The sequence below is a fragment of the Cygnus olor genome, chromosome 2 (assembly GCF_009769625.2).
Source record: "Cygnus olor isolate bCygOlo1 chromosome 2, bCygOlo1.pri.v2, whole genome shotgun sequence".
Lineage (NCBI taxonomy): Eukaryota > Metazoa > Chordata > Aves > Anseriformes > Anatidae > Cygnus > Cygnus olor.
The window spans coordinates 112234384-112254723 of NC_049170.1; the positions used below are offsets into that span (position 1 = coordinate 112234384).

The following is a 20340-nucleotide window of genomic DNA, read 5'->3' on the forward strand; positions in this document are numbered from 1 at the left end:
ATGCAAAGCTTCTCTGTACCTACAGTTAATGAGCTTTGGATCAGCCTTCAATCCATGCAGTGCGTATGCATGTGTCTCTCTAACCTTTTGAATAATTAATGTCACCTAGACCTGTAATTATTGTCCTGATCCTCGTCACTTTGCAGTTTTCAGGATTTCCTTACAATAAAGGTGTCCATAGTGTCCATGTCATGTCAAACAAGGCTTTGCTGCTTTAATGAGCTGCCCAAGAATATGGTCTTTCAACTGGTACTTCAGTTCCATCTGGAATTTAATTTGCTTTTAAAAACAAAGCAAAACAACTAATAAACACTCTGCTAAAGGACTTACAGTTCTGTTCAGAAGTATTCTGAAGATCCTTTTGTGTAGCCTTCTGTGCCCTGTGACTGAGCTATCCATACCTTCTTATTTTCTATTTTCTAACCTCATTATATTACTTGAGAATGAACTGCATATGCTACTTATCTGCCCATGGTCCACATCCTTCTCAGCCATTCAGAATTTTATCACCTGCCTATTTTGTTCTGCCATTTCCCCAGTTTTGTACTGTCAGTGAATTTCATCATCTTACTATACTTCTTTCTTCCAGACTACTGATACACCGCATAAATTCAATAAAATCGGTGCAAATAGTGATTCTTAAGGCTTTCAATTATTCACATCCCTCCAACCTTAACTGCTTCAATTCACAAGACTCCTATGCTTTCCATATCCAGGTTAATGTTGCTTTTCTTTTTTAATCAAAGTAGCTCTCCCTACACCATGCATATTCACCCAACAGATAGTCTTTTGTGCTATGCTTTTTAAAAGCTTTGCTAAAATCCTGGTAGATCATGTTCATAGACTTCCCTGTCAGTACTTGTAGCTACTCTCTCAAAATACTCTTTATCAAAATTTCAGGCATGATCCTCCCTTCATGAATCTTTGCCATCCATCCTTCATTAAATCCAAAATTTTTAAGTGTTCCTCTATCATGTCGTTGATTAGCCTTTCTCTCATGTTCCTCACTGTTTAAATCAAGCTCACAAACATGTAATTTCATGCATAATCCTTATATCCCCTGTTAAATGTCTGTTTAGTAGCCTTTTCCCAAGCTGTTGATATTTCTTCTAAAAGTCTGCAAATTTATCTGCTTAGTGTCTCCTTTTATCTTCAGCTACTTTCTCTGAGAATTTGGGGATGGATACCTTTCTGTGTTTCTATGTCAATTTTTGTACACTGTATTCCATTATATTACACCTAATTCCTATTCATTCTTCCCCACGGGGAGGATATGCTACAAGCATTTTTCAACAATATTGTTTTCCTTCATTAGATATTCCATTTCTAGATCTCCTATATACCTCTTCTAACTGAAGAATTATTCCCTATATGAAGTAACCAAAAATATGTCTTATAGTTTCTAATACACCATGTCTACATTCCCTCTTTTGCATACAAACTTGCAGGCATCCCTAATTTATCCCATAGTCCTTTTGAACCTCTTTTGCATGCAATAGTCTCCACTACTGAAAATTGCTCTGACGTACTTGTTCTCCTAACAATAGCCTCCCATTTACAACTATGTTTCCCTTGTTACACCAGTAAAGGGGATTTTCAAGGCTTTTTCCACATAGTTTCAGCACAGACCAAGGGTATGGATCAGTGACACAGCCGAGCCAACCTGCTGCTGCCAAAAGCACACCTCCCACATCCCTAGAACATCATCCACACCTCCCATTCCCCCCTCCTAGACCAACCATTCACTCGCTGGTTCCCTCACAATAAATCCAGGGTGGAGTTAATTCAATCTGTTAAACCAACAGAAAAATAACCTGATGAGAGAAAGTGAATAGTTTCCATGTTTGTGCTCCCAACAAATCATATGCAAAAGCAAGTTATAACTTGAACACTAACTACATCAACTTGCCAGTGCTAACTCCTGATGCTGCCAGCTGATTTTTTACATTATTATTTCATTAAGCGTTAGCAGTGTGCTCGGCCCTGCATGAGGCACAAGAGCATCCATGGTCCCAGCCTATTTGTCCATTTAGCCATTTTTCATCATAGCTCAGATTATTTTTGACAGTACCTTAATTGAGGATTTCTTTTCTATCTTCCTGGATGCTTATTTTGTCAACCTTAAGCTCTAAAAGAACTAAGCATATGTTAGACAGTTTCACTGCATAGTTAGCTATTTATCTTGCTTATGGGGCACTGTCAGCTTGCATTTTTTCTGAACTGACTAATTGCTAACTCTTCTCATTGCAAATAGAACACCCTTTAAGTAGTATTTCCTGATTGTCATTAAAAAGATGTGTTTTTAGGATTTTATGAAGATTTTTCTGTTCTGCTTTTGTTTAGCAGGATCTTAAGTATTGTGGGGTCTGAGTGCACGTCTGGAGATAGAAGACAATCCCATATGAAAAACAAAATGAAAAATGGAGAAAAATGTTATTTTCTTTTCTAATATCCTTCACTATGGTTCTTTAGTTCTTTAATACACAAAGTGCATTCAAGCAGAAATACAAATGCTTGTTCTAGCAGTCCTTCCTTCTCCAGCCTGCTTGAAATCTTACAGTCTGCTCTTCTGTCTTTCACCTTTGCATTCTGGATGCTGCATATAATCATGTCAGTCTTCAATGTCTCTTAGTTACACACCTTTCCTTCCTCTAGCTGATGAAGTGCATTACCTTGCAGTGTCTCACACCCCACACAGAAAGAACCACATCTGCAACTTTTAAAAAATCTCATCTCTCCCCTTCAAGATCTCTAATCCTACAAGTCTCTCTAGGTCTTTGAAACTCAGTACTGAAGTGATGAAGTCAGAAAAGGGACTCTAAAACCCAGCAGTATGGGCTGTGTATATATATATTTTTAATTACTTCAGATCAGGTTTACATTGTTTATGAGTACAAAGAGTTGTAAGCTCTGTGAATTTAATGTGGGATCTGAAAAACTAATATGCTTTATGACTTTCTACCTTAGGGCCTGAGCCTGGGTGAAGCTGGGCCTATAAACACTGCAAGTGTATGTGCTAAGCATTGCTCAGGAATCTGGAGCTTACCATGTCAACAACTGAGTATCCCTACAGCATCCCTAACTCTTTCTGTCTCCTTACACTGCACTTAAAGAAGGCTGCTAAGATGAGGCATTCTTAAGCCAGAGAGCTGCAAACCCACCAACAGGCATCCTAACATTCAGCATCTCAGTCTCAGAGCAGCTATGTGGCTACGGACGTTAAGGAGACACTACAACTGAGACTGTGCTGATAATTTTTCAGATGATGTGGCATCAAAGCACAGGCAGTAGAGCATGACTTGGCAGGTTGAGATGCAAAAGGCTGATATTCTGAGTAAGTTGATAGATTTTTTTTTCCCCCGTCTCTTCTTTCTTTTCCTTTGTTTTAAAAGACATACTGAGACAGACTGCCATTCAATAAAGCCACTACTTTCTTCACCAACAATCAGCAACAGATGTAGCCCAATAAAATTAATAGTTTGCAAGTACGCACAAGAGAATACTCTTTTGTCTCTTTTCACCATCACAAATTTTGCAAAAGCTCTCTGGGTTTTAACAGAAAGGCAAAACTGGGGGCTTTTTATACACCTCATTTTGTTTAGTTAATCTGAACACTAAAAACACTTTTCTCCCACACTATGGAAAATTAATGCTGATTAATTTCACTTTCTAAAGTGTGACTCAAGACACTTTTTCTGCCCTTTCTTGTCCACTTTCAATTCAACCTTTATTCCTGAAGAAATCTGGGCTACTACTTACCAGGATAATTCAGTCCTACAGAACAGTTGTGCTAAAAAATATGCAAGATTAATATTAATGTACAAACAGAAATATATTACTCATACATAATATATAAGAAATTAATTTTCATTGAAATATCAGGAGAAGGATTAAACCCCTTAGATCCCTCTCATGCAATTAGCTCTGCACTTGTGCAAGTGGATGAGACTGCACAAATGAAGGCTTCATATAACACTGGCAAGACTGGGGTTTTACAAAGGCTCGCCTACACTACAAAATATGCCATGAAGAGAATTCCACAATCATACTGCTGTAATTATAGTACCACCCTGTGTGGATACTGTTAGGCCACATCAATGTTAGCAAATATACTGGTAGCATCTGAGCGGGCACACAGCTGCTGACATTGCAATGATGCTTGACTGCATGCCCAGTTGGAAAACCTCTGCTGGAGCAGCACAGCTGCCCAAGGAAGTGGTGTACCAGCAAAACAAGCATGCCACTGAGCCAGTCTTCATCACTACCCACAGTGATTTGTGTCTAGCAGTTTTTCTTGCTCTCCTCTAAGGGAATTACGGAAACCTCCAAAAATTCCCTCTGTACCATTTCATAATCTTGTATTTTCACACTGCTGCTTAAAATTTCAGCAGTTTCTCTTAGGTACATCCTGTAATAATTTCACTTGTTTTTTCTATAGCCTTCAATCTACCATTTCCCATCAGAGAAAGATCACAGAATTTGTTTCAGAAGCAGAAAGTTATATTTCTAGGTTTGTAGGATGTTAACCACCATTACATGGACAACCAGATAAGAAAGCTGAAGAGCTATGGTTAAGAGAGAGAGTTCAGGAAAATCGTTAGGCGTTGCAGACATTCTCTGAAAGAAGCACCAAGCAGCAAGACAGGATCAACTGCAGGTCAGTCAGCGACAGTTGCGAGATTCACATGTGCAGACAGCCATGTTCCTAGAGTTTGGCACTGAACTTACTTCAGCCTTCAGAACAGAAACCAAAAGAGGACTGTTGTAGTGGAAACACAGGTTAAAAAAGGATATCTGGAAGGTTGGAGTCTCAGATCAGACTGTTAGTGAACCACCCCGTTTCCTCTTGGAAAATGTAGATGGGAAGAGGTGACCTTCCAGCTCTGAAAAGCCATTAGGTGTGCCTTTTAGCACAGAATGTTGAATCTGGATAACAGGCAAGAAATAGAGGAAGTCCTTCCCACACAGGATACCAACATTTTGGAAGCATAACCAGAGTGGAAAAATAGTCCCCTTCTTTCCTACCTTCCACCTCGTTTTTGAGTACACAAGCAACAAGCAACTTTTAAATGGCTGCATCTGTAAGTGGCTATATTTTTAAGTGACTCTTTGGAGGCATTTCACAGGCATGAAGAATGATCAATGAATGCATGTGAGGCTTTCATCTTGAGGAATTTAGGTCTCCAATAAAAACTGTAGGCTGCTGCTTTTTTCCCCAGATTCACCCATTGTTACTGGCAGGACTGTACTGAGATGCCCCACTCTTTCATTCCCTGTCTTATGAAGCCTATTCTAGCAACAAAGGTTTAACCACCAAGGGATAACAAGATAACATCAATGTGCACCTGGTAGTCAGGCCAAAAGGATAGTGGAAATCACAGAATCAAAGAGTGGTTAAGGTTGCATGGGACCTCTGGAAGTCATTTTGTCCAACCCCCGTGATCAATCAAGGGCACCTAGATACATTTGCCCAGGACCATGTCCAGACAACTTTGGAATATATCCAAGGAGGGAGACTCTAAAACCTCTTCTGGGTAACTTGTGACAGTGCTCAGTCACCCTCATAGTGAACAAGTGTTTTTGGATGTTCAGATGGAACCTCCTGTGTTTCGCTTTGTGCCCACTGACTCTTATCCTGATATGCCCCATAGCAAGGGCTGATGTTAGTGGGACACACGTCTGCTGTCATATCTACAGTTGTATTTTATACAGAAATTTGTAAAACAATGCAGTAAATGGAATAAATGGAAGATGGGAGTGGTAGGAGAAAAAAAGTACCCAAAGGTTTTGAACAATCAGGCATAAGATAAATTACCAGTCATCACAGAGCTATATGAGGTCAAACAAGCGGACTCTACAAGATGTCACCTATCAGGTAGTTCATTTATGTTCATTTTGCACAACTTTATGGAACAAGCAGTACTGGGGATACACATTCATTTTAAATTAACGGTTAGCCCATTTTATGTTCTTGATGACAGAGTGACAAATTTGGGTGTTATGTTTGTTGTGTGAGACAAATAATATACACATTACATAAAACAGCTTTATTGAGCAGTGGTTAAAAAAACAAACAAACAAACAAACAAACAAAAACTCAAAAACATTTACACTCAATTAAGAAGTTATTCTTTGAGCACCACAAAGAGCAGATCATGGTTTCTTACAGCTTCACTTCTTGTGACTGATTGACTTTTGCATAAAAAACAGGTATGAACTTCAGTTAAAGCCATCTTCCTGGTTTGGATCTCTAAAGGGCTTCTTTCCTGTCTAGACTCTATGATCTGGTGGGTCACCTCTCTTCCCAAAATTTTAAAAACCTTATAGGTTTTAATATTCCTGCCTAACTATAAAATTTCAGTTGAAACTGGGCAAGAATAATTCAAAAGTTAGAGGGAGAAGAGAGAATTCCCTAGAGGTATGCAAAGAAACAAAAAGACATACCATGATTTATCATGTCTTGTTCCCAAAGTTAATCAGGCTAGAAAAACAGGAGAAAAATCTTGCTGTTTCTAGATGATTCTGAAGTCAGAGTACAAATACTCATCACTATTCTGATTTTCCACAGGGGCTGTGTGGAAGGGAAACTGTTGCATGTTACCCTGGTCAGTTGGCCAGCTGACCTGTTGAAGAACACATCTCAGGACGTTTTGTCTCATAAACCTTTGCTGAATCTACATTTGCCCACCCTAGAGTTGCTTAATGTCTTCATCCAGTTTTGTGTCCCTCTCCTGTTCTTCTGCCTTTCTTCAAGGAGATTTTTTTCTCCTCCCCCCACCTCGTTGAATGGAAATCTTGGCTTGGGGCTCTTGTAAAGTTCAAAGAACACATCATCCTTTCTTCCTCTGATGCAAAGTTTTCCACAGGTGTGAAGAAGGTCTAAATTCCCCAACTGAAGCATCTGACAAATAACAAGACAGACAAACAGTATTAGATCTTAATGATCAGTAGACAAGAAACTAAAAAACTCACTACCATTTTCCCTCTTGCTTCTGTTCAGCAGCCCCCAGCCAACGTAAGGGGCTCCTTTCACAGGCTGGTGAGTGTGAGAAGGCGGGAAATTTGCTGATTAACTTTGTTAGGCTTTACAGCAACAGGATAATAAATAACACCATCCTTGTTAAATGCAGAGGACTCTGATAGCTCACTACTGAAAGTGTAAGAGACAAAGTCAGGAGAAATGCTTAATCCCCTATCTTGTCAGCTACTCCATGACAGTGGTACTACCAGAAATTAGAGCATACGGTAATGTGAAGTGGCCTACTGTGGCTGGAAAAACAGGACAGCCCGTTCTAAAAGTATATATGGTCACACCTTAAATAATACCTTCCTGAAAATGATGCCAAAATGATGCCAGAAGGCAAACCTGATATTTTTAGTGAATTCATTCTGAAACTCCAGAAGCAGAAAATATGTTTGCCACAGATTAGTTCCACAAACTATTTCAAACCCAATTCTTTGTGCCAGCAACAAACCTTCTTTACCTTTTTCAATCCCTGAATCCAAAATCCAGCATGAAAATCACTTGTTCTGGGCCTGAATTCACTGACAGGAAACCCAAGGCACTAGTTCCTGTATTTACGTTACAAGTTTATGTGCTTATTCATAAAAATCCTGTAGTCCGAATGATCAGCTTGGGTTGCTGATGAGGAGGATTATTTTAATTTCTTTCTGTATTTCAATTAAATGCATGACTATTGATTTCAGTGTATCTTTTCACTTAAAAGCACAGTGATTTATGTTGCTAAAATGCTACTGCCTGCCCTGCCAAAAGAATGCATCTGGGAACATTTCTGGGTTGCTCACAGTCTTTTCTCTCTTCTTTCCGCCTCTGACTGCCAGTGCCTGCTGTTGAAACAAACCAGCTACTTCAAAAGTCAGTTCCTGTTTTCTGTCTCCGTGAGTTTGGCAGTCTTTTGAGGGGTGGGGCTGGGGGCAGGCATAGTAAGAGAAGAAAGGTAGATTCAGGACCCATGAATAAAGAGAAAGAAAAGTAATGGTAAAACAGTACACCTACCTGAACTCCACTCTTTGTCCCAGGTCGATACCATTTCAGGATTCATCTGAGGTCGGTAAGTTTAGATTCAGGGAGACACCAGCTCTCCGCAGCATCTGAATTTTGTGATCCCCATCTCCAAAAGCTCATTGTCAGCCTGCACTTTGATGGCTCCTTCCAGAACAGTGCTGTGATGTGCCCAGTGTCCCCTGCTGTGACATGCCCATCCTGGCACACAGCTCTGCACAACCACAACAGGACAGAAGAGCAGGCCCAGATTCACACTCCTTCTGTTCTTCAGCTGGTTTGACGGTTGCTAGTTCTTCTCTGCTTTGTTCAGCACTTTTGATACTCTTTGCTACTGTGAGTTTCTGCAAGCCTTTTGCAACACCTACATAAGCATTTTTATTCCTGCAGTAATTGGCAGTGCATCTGCACTGCCCCTTCTCTTCTCAGGACCAGAAAACCCAGCATGTTCTTGTATTATTAATGACAGACTTTCTGCATTGCCACAGGTAATACAGTATTCACATGAGGTCCACATTCAGCTACTTACAGAAGCAATTATGCTTGCTGAGCATCTACTCTGGATGGTACCAACAGGACCCCAAACTGAGCACGGTTGCTCACATGGACATGCTAGCACCAGATAGGCTTTACCAATAAGGTGTTGGTTTAAGCCAGAGTCCATTCCCCCCTCCCCTGCTAGCTAAGCAATTAACAGTATAATTATTATTGTATAGTTATGCTGGTGTGGTTCTCCATGTACAGAAGTTGTTAAGCTTCAAAAGTAAAGGCACACGTTCTGCTGAGTCAGGAATTTTCTTGTTAGGTGCATGGCAACGCATTAAAGGGGAACAAGAGAGGCATAGATGCACATTTTTTCTTGAACACAGCTTTTCATCTTCCAGGCGCTTTACAAAAAAATGTGTTGTGATTAAGCACGGTAACACACTTTTCGGGAACTACCAACCTTATTTTCTCAAGGAAAATGAAGCAAAAATGTTCAAGTGGATTTGTCCAACTCAACAAGAAAACAAGTGAAAGAAAAAGGACTGATGTCTAGTTTCCAATTCACTATCACATCAAACCTTGTTCTCCACTTTTAAGCTCTAAATATTACCAAGATTATTATCCTAACCTAACAGCATGCTTCCAATAATTTAGGATCTTTACAAGAAATCTACAGCATGGATTCAGCATCTTATTAAGCCCAAATAATACTAGGGATTTACCAATTGTAGAATTCTTTCAATAGCTATCTATCCACAATCTGCCCGTTTAAGTCTGTTTGGTAGTTTATGGGTTCTGTAGATTCACCAGTATCATGGACTTAATCAGTTCTGACCTGTTCCTTGAGTTGTTGTAACTGATGATGAGCGCTGGGCATCACTTCCTGTCCCAACTGAAAGGTAACTGGCAGTCAAGACGATTCAGGTCAACATGTTTCACGTAGCAAGCAGGGGGAGCTCAGAAGGTGTTATCTCAGCTGATGACATTGTGCTATGTTAAGGCAATCACATCCTATCACATTATTGTGTACAGGCTTAGAAGGAAAGTGTTCCAGTTCAAGCATAAGAATACTTGGCCAAGAAACCAGAAGTCACATTTTAGTGTTATCTTTTCTCTTAAAAAGATATCTTCTGGCACTCTTCGCATAGTATTCTTTTAATTGAGTAACACAGAGCATTCAGCACTGTTAATTGTCTGATAACCACCTTCTTGAGTGAAATGTTCATTACTTGAAGTCTGACAAATCAAACCACACAACTATAAATAATGCAAATGAAACCTTCACTCCCTAATATGATTTTTGGGGGGTTGAAATTTCCCCCAAAATAGCATGTTTATGTAGCCATTTTCAACATCCTATTCAATTCAACACATATTCTTCCAGTGGAGTAACAAAGCCACTGCCTAATAATAACTTTTACAAACCCAATTTGTTTTTACTGTTTGTGTTATATGCTTATGTTTTCATTCCCCTCAGCCTGGACATCAAATCTATAGTGTTAAACATTTGTGTATTACCACTTTCAATTTTGTTTCTCATTGCTATAATGCCTGCATCACTACAATTTGAAACCAGTAATATCTGTTAGAAAAATAAATCATCTTTCAAGATTTTACAAACATGCATTTATGATTTCCAAAAGTACTAATGTTTTATCGGGAACTTGATAGCTTTGTGCTTCCCCTGAGAAAAGAATCTGAAAGTCTAGGTTACTTATGTGGAGACTAGAACCACATGCACTGAAAAATCAGTTTAAGAGCTCTGAATGGAGGCAGGGGGCAAACGGTGATTTGAAAGCATGCAAATGCTACTCAATAATCTTGCTCTGGTTTAAAAGGCTTTTTCATCTTAAGTACATTTCTAAGATAAAAGTCAAAAAAGAGTAAGAGAAACATGAGGCCAATCACAAGAACCCTGATTATACCTCATCCAAGTACAAGAAGATTCACTGATGGCATTGAAGGTAACTGACCTTATATCACCACAGAGAACAACTAAATCTCTTTTTCTTAAGTTTACAAGCAAGAGAAAGACAAGTTGGTAACATCTTCTTATCTTGGTAACTCTCTTAACATGCATGATTCTCATTGTGCTTGAAGGTAGCAGCAATTGGCTTCCTATGTGACTGGGAAGAGAGATTTCAAGCAGTCTTTTGGGGAAAGATGACAGAAATAGAAAACAGTATGACTCTGAATCTATCAAAAACTTACAGCTGGTCATCCTGTAATTTCTATTCAACAGCAACACTACAGGACATTCAGTGGTCTGAACTGCAACTAATGGGAGCCATTCCTTTTCCCTCTTCTTTGAAAATAAGGTTTTCTTTAGACCTGCTCTTCGCAGCCTAATAACCTGTTCCTCCCATAAACTCCACACCACATCCCATTCACCAAGTGTGTCCCCTCAATGCCCAACTTACACACTGGAGATGCAGAAGCCATGAAAGCATGGGGTCCTTCTCTGGTGGACACATCCTGCCTGGTATTTCACCCTCCTCTCCCAACTCCTGTTCCCCCTTGGTGGCACTCCAGGTCCTGTGCTGCCTCAGTGGCCTCCTCCCAGGCTCCTCCAGCTATGTTCTCAGCAGATCCACAAACAGGTACCTGTTGGCCCACGTACCCTTATGTATCACCCCTTCTTCCGCTCTGCCTTCCTCCTGCCCTCTGGCTTGCACATGTCTATTGGATAACAGGCTAAGAGATTTCTTACCCAACAGATGGGCTCACAAACAGGGAAGCGAGGAGAGTGATGGAAGAACAGCTCCTTAACCACAGGGTATCCATATGTATTCACACTGATGGGTTGCACCATGCTTGCACCATTACAGGTTAAAAGCTTTCTTAAAGCAAAAGCTATTAGTTCTTATAATTTGTTTGTGCTGTGTTTTTAGGCTTCCTGAACTACAAGGGGTCATTATGATACCATGCCTAAAATATTAACTCTAGGTCATTCTATTGATAATATTTCTGGAGATAAAACAGATTACCTGCCCTCAGTAAGTGGCTCCCCTACCTTCCCCCACTACTCCCCATGCAGCCGTTATTACTTGGTCATGGTGTCTGAAGAGGTAGATGAGATCTTTCAAGAGTTTGACCCTTTGTATTTTTTTTATTTTTCTGAAATCTTTTTTTTTTTACCCTTTTTTATTATTATATTTTTATTATTATTTTTCTGAAGTCTTTACTTTCTAAAGTACACCGCATGAATGGGATTTCAATCACCAGACACTAGGTGCTTCAGAGACATCAAAATGTTGTTCATCAGGAATGGAAAGAAAAGTAAAACAAGGAATTATATCAGAAGGACTCATTTCCCAATTTACCTTAGGCTAGTGTTGTGATTCTACTTAATCCAAATATGCTATAAGAGGGAAAAATGAATGTCTACAACACAATTTACAAAAAAAAAAAAAAAAAAAAAAAAACCAACAAACAAAACCAAAAAAGCAAACCCACCTCAATTTGTTGTTCACAAATATTTTTTAAAAATCCACCCCTTATGCCAGCATTTTGGCTGACTGTATTCTACTCCTCTGCCATTAATGCTCCCTGCCGTAAGCACAACTCCTAGCTGGGGATTCCAATGCGTTAACAGAGCTAGGATAAGATTCCAGATCTCAGTTGTGCTGGCATGAAGACAGGTCTCTTCAGTGATACAGAAGACAATATCCTAGGGAGACTGGAATTAGTCCTATTCCGCACAACTCAATCCAAGACGTAAGGTATACCAAGAAGAAAGTAATTACTAGCTAGTGGCTACGGATAGGAATGGAACATGGTTCAGCCTAAGCATTTCATGACAAGTGACAGGACGGCTTGAAAAAGGGGGCTTTTTTCCAACAGGATGGAAAGTGTCAAGAGCAAAGAAAAAAGGGTTACCTCTTCAGTTTGGGAGGGGCTGATTCTGGGCATTGGAGATACTTGTGGTGTTTTCAGCTGTGTGCTGTTGCTGTCTGGAACAAGCTCTCTGTGGATTGACTGAATATGGTTTTGGAGTTCACTTTCTGATTCAAATTTAACATTGCAACTAGAACATCGCGTCTTCAGTCCCCCTGCCTTGCTTTTGTTCTCAATGGAACTCAAGTTCTCATTTTGGCCCATGCCTTGTCTGTTACTGCTTGAAGGGATGTTGACACTTGGGCTACCACTTTTACTGAGATTAACACAGCTAGCACACAGACCATATGGCAGACCGTTGATGTCAAGTTTCACTAAATCCTGTTTCGAACGGAATTCCTTCAGGCAGGAAGCACACTTGTACAATTTCTGGAGATGCTGCGCACGCCCCGTGGACTGCACGGCAGAACCATTTCCAGTTTTCTGCATGTGGAACGTGCCGTGGATTTTCAGTTCCAGCGTGGAGGTCACGGTCTGCATGCACACCACGCAGCGGAACCCCGTCAAGGAATTCCTCAAGTCAGGGTGCATTTGGCAATGCTCTAAAAATTCCTCCTCGCTCTGGAGGGGCATCTTGCAAATCCTGCAGTTTCCAGTGTCCAGGCTCTTACTGTGTGTGACTTTATGCTCAGTAAGAGTCAGAAGAGATGGAAACCGCTCACCGCAGATCGGGCACATGTAATGTTTCACTGGTCCCAAGTGTGTCTGCATGTGTTCTCGGAGCCCGTTTTCGGAGAAGAATGTTCGAGAACACACATTACACTTGTAATTCCCTTTGATGAGTTCAGCCTTTTTCTTCACTATGGCACTTTCTCCAGGCCGAATGTTGTGGTCTCGAAGCTGGTGGTTTTGCAGGAGAGTCTCCATGGTGTAAGCTGCTCCACAAATGTCACAGCCGTACATAGGCTCAGATGTGTCCACATCTTCTTCGCTGCCATCGTGGCTGTTATGGGACTCCTGGCTATTTGTCAGCAAGGTCTGGAGCTCCACTTCCTCTTTCTGAACCTGCTCAGCTGCCCCGTTCGTCCCACAGTTTGGAGTTTTTGTTTCAAAAACACAATGCTTTTCCCTCAAGTGCTTTTCCAGCAAGATGATAGCATGGAAAGCTTTGCTGCAGAACTTGCAGTTGTACTTCTTGCTGTGCGTAGTAATGTGACACTGCAGCTCCACTTCTGTACCAAAGGACTCACCACAGAAGATGCACTTATGCACTTTGCCTTGGTTCTCCAGGTGGTTGTGTTTAACATGAAGCTGCAGGTCAGTCTCATTGCGGAAATCCCAGTTGCAAGACGTACATCTGTACACCTTCTTTTCATTGCTGTGCTTCACAGCCAAATGTAGCTGGATAGAGACCTTGGAGTCAAAAACCTCTTGGCACAAGGTGCAGCGGAAGAATACAAATGTATGCATGTCCAGCAGGTGTTTCTGCAAGTCATCCACAGAAGTAAACTGCTTGTCACAGCTTTCACAGATGTAGTAGGTTGAGGTGATCATGAAATGAATGGTAACATGCTTCAGAAGGGACTCTTGATTGGGAAATTCCTTGTTGCACTGAGGGCAGGTCAGTTTTGGCAGGACGGTGTCAAGATGTGTTTTCAAATGAGTCTGAAAACCGTCCAAGGAAGTATACTTAGCACCACACTGATTACAAATGTATTCACCTGCAGGACGGGGAGGAGCACCTCCAACTGCCTGCATCATCTTTAAAGAGGTCTGCTCAATGGTTACAGGAGATAAGGGACTCATGGCTCTGGATTTTTTTCCATTATGGATGTAATTCAGTGCCAAAGGAATGTTCTTATGGTTCTCCTTGATATGCTTGTTCAGTTTAAGAACACTATTAAATATTGGAGAATTTGTACAGTAAGAACAAGAATACACTTCCACCACTGGATCTTTTGGGGTTCCGAGCACAGGGGAACCAAAACGGGAACTGCTAAGATCACAATGGACTTGTCTAATATGCTCTTCCAGAGAAGAATCTGTAAGAAATCCCATGTAGCAATGGGGACAAAAGAATGCATTACTGTCCTTAGCAGCAGGGTTGGCAAATCCATGAGAACATCGGATATGTTCCTGAAGAGTGTTGAGGTCATTGAACACTTCAGAGCAGAAGTTGCACTGGTACACCATGGCAGGCATGGTAGAAACGATCAGTCCTGGGTCTGGAGCTTCATGGACTTGCTTAAGATGTTCGTTCAGATTGTAGAGAGATGGCAACACCTCCAAACAATACTGACAGATGTGGGCTTGTTCGGGTTTATCTAAATGCATAGTTTTCAGGTGTATCTGCAGGACTGCAAGGCTGGAAAACAACTGCTTGTTGCAATAAATGCAGCTGTAGGTAACTTTTGCCTGTTTACTCGAAGGACCAGTGATATCTGGCACTTGCTGAGCTGCCCGCTTCCTTCCGCGGCCTTTTGGTATAGGGGGAGCCGCTTCCACCATCGTTGAACTATCCACCGAGAGATTGGAGTCGGGAGTGGTGCTGGAGACTGAGGTGTAGCCAACAGTCACCAACGACGGGCTGTTGCTGTGGTTGCATGACTCTGGCTGCTGGTGACTATCCATGTGGCTGTACAGCTCTTCCACAGTGTGAAAGTTCTCAGAGCAAATGCTGCACGAATTCTTCTTCTCACCATTATGGGCCTGCTCCATGTGATTGACCAGAGACGTTTCCTCTACAAAGAGTTCGTGGCAGTAAACGCACTGAAGAGCAGACCGGTCTTCGTTAGGGGAACACTCAGGGTGGCATTCTGCAATGTGCTTCTGAAGATCTTCAGGAAAATCAAAGCCTTCCTCGCACTGACTGCATTTCTGGGTGTCTTTCATTTTCCAGTCCTCCATCCGGGAAGCAGACTGAGAGCCATCTTTGTTTCTCTCGTGAACCTGCATGTGACCATGCAGCGAACTGGATGACAGGAATCCGCGTCTACAAATGGCACATTTATATGGCTTGTTGGACGTATGAGTCTTTAAGTGAATTTTAAGGTGATCGCTCCTCGAGAACGCCGCATCACACTCGCTGCAGTGATACTTCTTGTCTCCCGTGTGAAGCTTTATGTGGCGGTCCCTGCTCCGTTTGTGTTTGAAGAGACGACTGCAATACGTGCATTTGAAAGGGAGCTTGTCGCTGTGACTTTGCTCGTGGTGCTTTAAGTAGCTGAGGCGGCTGAACGACTTGTCACAGAACTGGCATGGATAGGGTAACCCTGGGCCTCCCTCCTCTTCGCCAAAATCACAACCTTCTCCATGGCTCGGGGAAGTCTGGTCCTTGCTCGAAGGTGATGATGCTGGCCATGAGCAAGTGGGGTCATCCTCAACATCCACTCCATCTGAAATGAAAAAGAAACATGCCCACAAGATTAATCCCTGCAGCTCAAAGGAGACACCGAATGTACATGAGCAATGCAGACTTGCTACTCCTAAATAGCTAAAACATTAAACTCAGAGTAGGATATTTCTTACACCTGTACCCAACAGCTTCAAGACCACATTTATTTTTATCAGACTGTAAAACATTAAAAGTTATTAAATAGTTCTGTGCCTATATTACCTTTTTATTGCTTTTTTATCATTCTTTCTCAGTTGCAGGATATGTATTATACACTGACACCTTTATTAAAATGCAGATTTTAATATATTTAATGTTTCTTTTGTATCCATTGTAAAATGATTTGCATATTATGTGAGCATCTGAAGAGTCAAAGGAAAGGAGAAAATATTACAGGAATGATTTAAAATTAATACAGTCAACCCACATGCCTAATATTTAATAAAAAAAATCCCTCTGCTTTGTCACAGTTTTTTTTTTTTCCCTTGAAGTTGATTTTGAACGCAGAAATCTTTTAAAGGCTATTACTGACATAGACTTGGGTGTTATTCAAAATAATATGAAAAATTACAGGGGAAGAACAGGACAACAATATAAACAGCAATGTTTTCGCTAATAAAGTGCAACCAGATTTTTCCAATAACTATGCAATTCAGTTACTGAAAGCTGGCAGCTGGATCATTAAATGTTCAAAACTAACAAACTAACAGCCAGGATCAAGGAAAATGAGAAAGTTTCACAAGGGTCAGAAGTGAACAGCATTTTTTTTCTTTTCTAAGTTCAAGAGGTTGCCCACCACTTCTTCCTTTTTGCAAAAGCCTCAGCCAGCTGAACTTCCTTAGTCCAGCAGAACCTGTACTGTGAGGTGATCACAGACAAAGCGACTTGAGAAAAAATGGAAACAGGAAAAATGATAAATGATTATGGTAAAAGCTGGACAATTTATGAGCAACAAGGAAAAGACAAAACAGGAATGCTAGCCAGATAATAAACTAAACTAGTTATCCATGATATTACCTCACCTCTAGACAGGGCAAGTCATAACTTTTTTTTACCAGGTGTGCTCTACAATTTTTACACCTTTTGTTTTAAGTGTAAACTATGTTGCTCCAATGATTACACTCATAAGAATGCTTGAAAGACCATTCTAAATCAAATAATCCTTTTATTCCTTTCCAGGGGCAAGATTTTGTGCTTTTTTCTTTTTAAAATTAAAATCGATTACAGTAATAGCACAGAAAAAGACAGGATAAACCTTTTTGAAAAACATCTTTCTTAAGGTATTCTTGCAAAACAGTTTCTTTGCAACCTCAGCCTTCAAGAAATTTACTACACTAGCATAAAAGTTGGAGCTGGCCTATATCATATGAACAAATTCCAAGCCTGCTTTCTTTAAGGTAACAAGATTTTACTAGATGATCAACCTCTTGCTTATCCACAGGAAACAGATGAGGATTCATTCCTTTCCTGCATCGAGAAACTGATGACAACACCATCTCCCTATCAATGCCAGACGGCAACCATCGAACTCTGAGAAAACAACCAAACACTATTCCTGGATCCCTGCCCGTTGACACAATGCTTTTCAGCGTAAGTTGAACACTACATGGTTTTTTATCCTCTTGTTTACCTCCTGAAGGGGGGGGGGTCACAAATTACACACACCTTTCTCACGCACGGACACCCACTCACACCCATGCCCCAGTACATATCTGCACTTACCTATGGATGAATCTACACTACTGGTTTTCATTTAAATAGATAAATAAATAAATACAATAAAACAACCAAGCCTAAGCATCGTGTCTTTGAACTGAAAACAAAGTGTTTGTTGTTTTTTTTTTTAAGAAAAAAATTAAAATTAAAATCCTCTCCTCCAGCAAAAGTACTACCATCTACTAAAAGGCTTTGCAGTGTACTGAAGTGAAGTTGCTCGTTGTCATACATGCTAAATGATAGCAGACAGTTGAGTTTTCAAGTTGGTACATTAATGACTGCAATATTCATAGGAGACTTTTGATGTAAATCTGTGTACTGCCCTTTCAAATTGCGGGGTTTGGCTCTTAAAATTGGAAATGATCAAAGCAGCGGTAAACCTACTCACAGAAAAAGATGTTAACTTTTATTACATTTTTAAACTTTATTTTAAATGAACATTTTTCAGCCAGGTCTCCAAAGTGGAAAGACGTTCTGTCCTTTAAAAATCAAATGTATTTCTGACATACAAACGCTGCCAGCAGATGAGCAGGAATTTATGTCAAAAAACTGAGCAAAGAAAAATAGTCTGCAACTGCCTAAGCAACATATTTTGTAACCAAATTTAGTATTAAAATGTATATCCTATGCAGAAATGATATATTATTGTATAAATGTTTAGAGGAATATATACTAAGTGTTATAAATAGCGTACTATCACTGACACGGTAGTAAATCACTTTCTTTTTGTGGCCGCTGCCTGCTTGGTTTTACCTATTATACAACTATTCCCTTTGGCTTGTGAACCGCAGCGGGACATCGGGCTGGCGGTGGGGTCGGGATCAAGCACTGAGCGTGACCACAGGAGAAGCAAGGGGAGCCCCTTTTCCCCCATCCAATTCTCCTTGTTTGCTTGGGGTTCTCTCCTTTGGCTTTTGCACAAGGTAAAAAAAAAAAAAAAAAAAAAAAAAAAAACAAAACACTGGAGGGGGAATACAGCTACTACAGCACAAACCTGGTTCTTACTTTCCAACCAGCAAACACAAATGTTTCTGCATGTCACGCTGCTGTTGTTTTGTTTTGTTTTTTTTTAATCAAAACCCATAATAATTCTGCACAGTAATTTTCTTAGTGCAAAAAGGAAAAGAGCAAACCACTTAAAGGTCTAATCTAATGTCTTTTGGTTGTTTTGTTTTGTTTTGTTTTGCAAATCTGCCCCTTCTGAGCTACCAGAGAACCTCTTCCTTCCTGTCAGGCTCGGGGAACCCCGCACAGGGCAGCGGGGAGAGGACAACAGGATCTTCCTGAGGCCGAGCATGACAGGGCAGCCTGCACACGACAGCGGGGAGGACAACAGGATCTTCCTGAGGCCGAGCACAACGGGGCGGCCTGCATGGCTCTGCGGCTTCCCCTGGGGCACTGCATGGAGGGGGCCCAGCTGGCCGGCTGCCACACTCCGGAAGGGGGGCCTCAGCGCGCCATCGCACAAAGGGCTCCCGAAGTGGGGCCTGCAGGCCCCTGCTGCCATGGGAGATGTTTCGCTGCGGGCTGATTTTCCCTGTGCCGACTCCAGCCTGAGCGCTGGGAATGCTGCGTGGGATGGACTCACACCCGGTGAGCTCAGGGGTTGTCTAGGAATGGATCCGGGGACAGAAGTCGTGATGGAAACCCAGACTAAGGGTAGCTGCTGACGATGCAGCAGGACCTGAACGGTGGCATTGCCCACCCTACCATCTCCCCATGCTTCCTCATGAAGATGCAGAGCCACAAAACTAAGGTGCAACTGGTCATTCCCCAATGGCAGTCAGCAATCGCCACGTGCTGAGGCCATGCTACGTGTGTTGGCATCTGGTGAGCAGCTACAGGCTCCCCAAGCCACCCCAGGGAGCTGGACTGAAGCTCCCCGCAGGTGAGCAGTGGGCTTGGGGTGCAGACCCCACTGCTGCCTGCCCAGGTGCACCTCACACAGACCCACTTTGTGCTGGAGGTGAAGTTTGACCCGTGGCTGGGATAAGACTTCAAATCCCTTTTTGCCAATCACTCCAATAGGAAATACAAACAGTTCGCTGCTACTCTGCATACATCCATGTGCATATAAATCTGCAGACACCTACCCACTGAGCTATGTCAACATTACAAATACTGATTTTAAATGTTATAACGAGTTGCGTTCAAACACTCAGGATGAAATTCAGACGCGTGCATGCAAGTCCCCAGCAGTGGCACATGTCTATCTGGGGCAGAAGAGGGTTCCAGGTATGTCACATAGCGTTTATGGGGGTTTAAAATATATTTTCTGTATTGACTTATTCTTTTTCCTTCTGTACTCACTAAGTGCTACTTACCGTAAATGCCTTTTCTGTGTTATGGCAAGTATTCTGAGTTTCAGTGTGATGCACTTAACATGTCCATGTAAATTTTTAATTTTTGGAACCAGTCACTTCACACTCGCTGATTCTAAGAAAGCTCTAGCACTCACAACCAAAAATCTTTGCTGGAAATCAGCTACAAGGCCTAAAAGTCTATTTAAAGATGCAAATGTGTGTGAATAGTTAGTGCAGATGTTTTTCTCCACCGACTGTACTTGCTGAGTTTCACCATTTCCATAAAGCACATTAAAACAAGTGTGTGAACACTCTGAGATGAAAGTACCAAGCACTCCTGAGACTTCCAGTGGAAAGTAGAGCTGCCTGACTTTTCTCCAAGCAGACAGGAATGCCCATGATTCAGCAGCCTGAGTAAATAAAAGAGGTCCTTATTTCCTAATTTTGCTGGCTGGCCACACTGCAGCAGTCTCTGTGTTGCTGCCAAAGGGGATGCAAAACTGGAACTACACCCAGCAGCTGAAGGACTGTCTTTGTTAGCCAGCCAGGCCTTCCTGACCATCTTCTGGCAACAAAACTAC

At 41.4% G+C, this 20340-nt stretch overlaps 1 protein-coding gene across 33 annotated transcripts in view; it reads right to left on the reverse strand.

Moving 5' to 3' along the window:
* ZNF521 (zinc finger protein 521) overlaps nucleotides 1-20340 on the reverse strand; it is a 231881-nt gene that overhangs the window by 122781 nt on the left and 88760 nt on the right. For 20 of the 33 annotated variants that reach the window (XM_040550204.1, XM_040550195.1, XM_040550209.1 and 17 more), the window contains one exon: nucleotides 12389-15741. In XM_040550204.1, the coding sequence (XP_040406138.1) occupies nucleotides 12389-15741 (3353 nt within the window). Of the gene's footprint in view, nucleotides 1-6032; nucleotides 6902-8017; nucleotides 15742-20340 lie in introns of those variants that run through there. The other 13 variants (XR_005817824.1, XR_005817825.1, XR_005817827.1 and 10 more) reach the window with 1 other exon arrangement.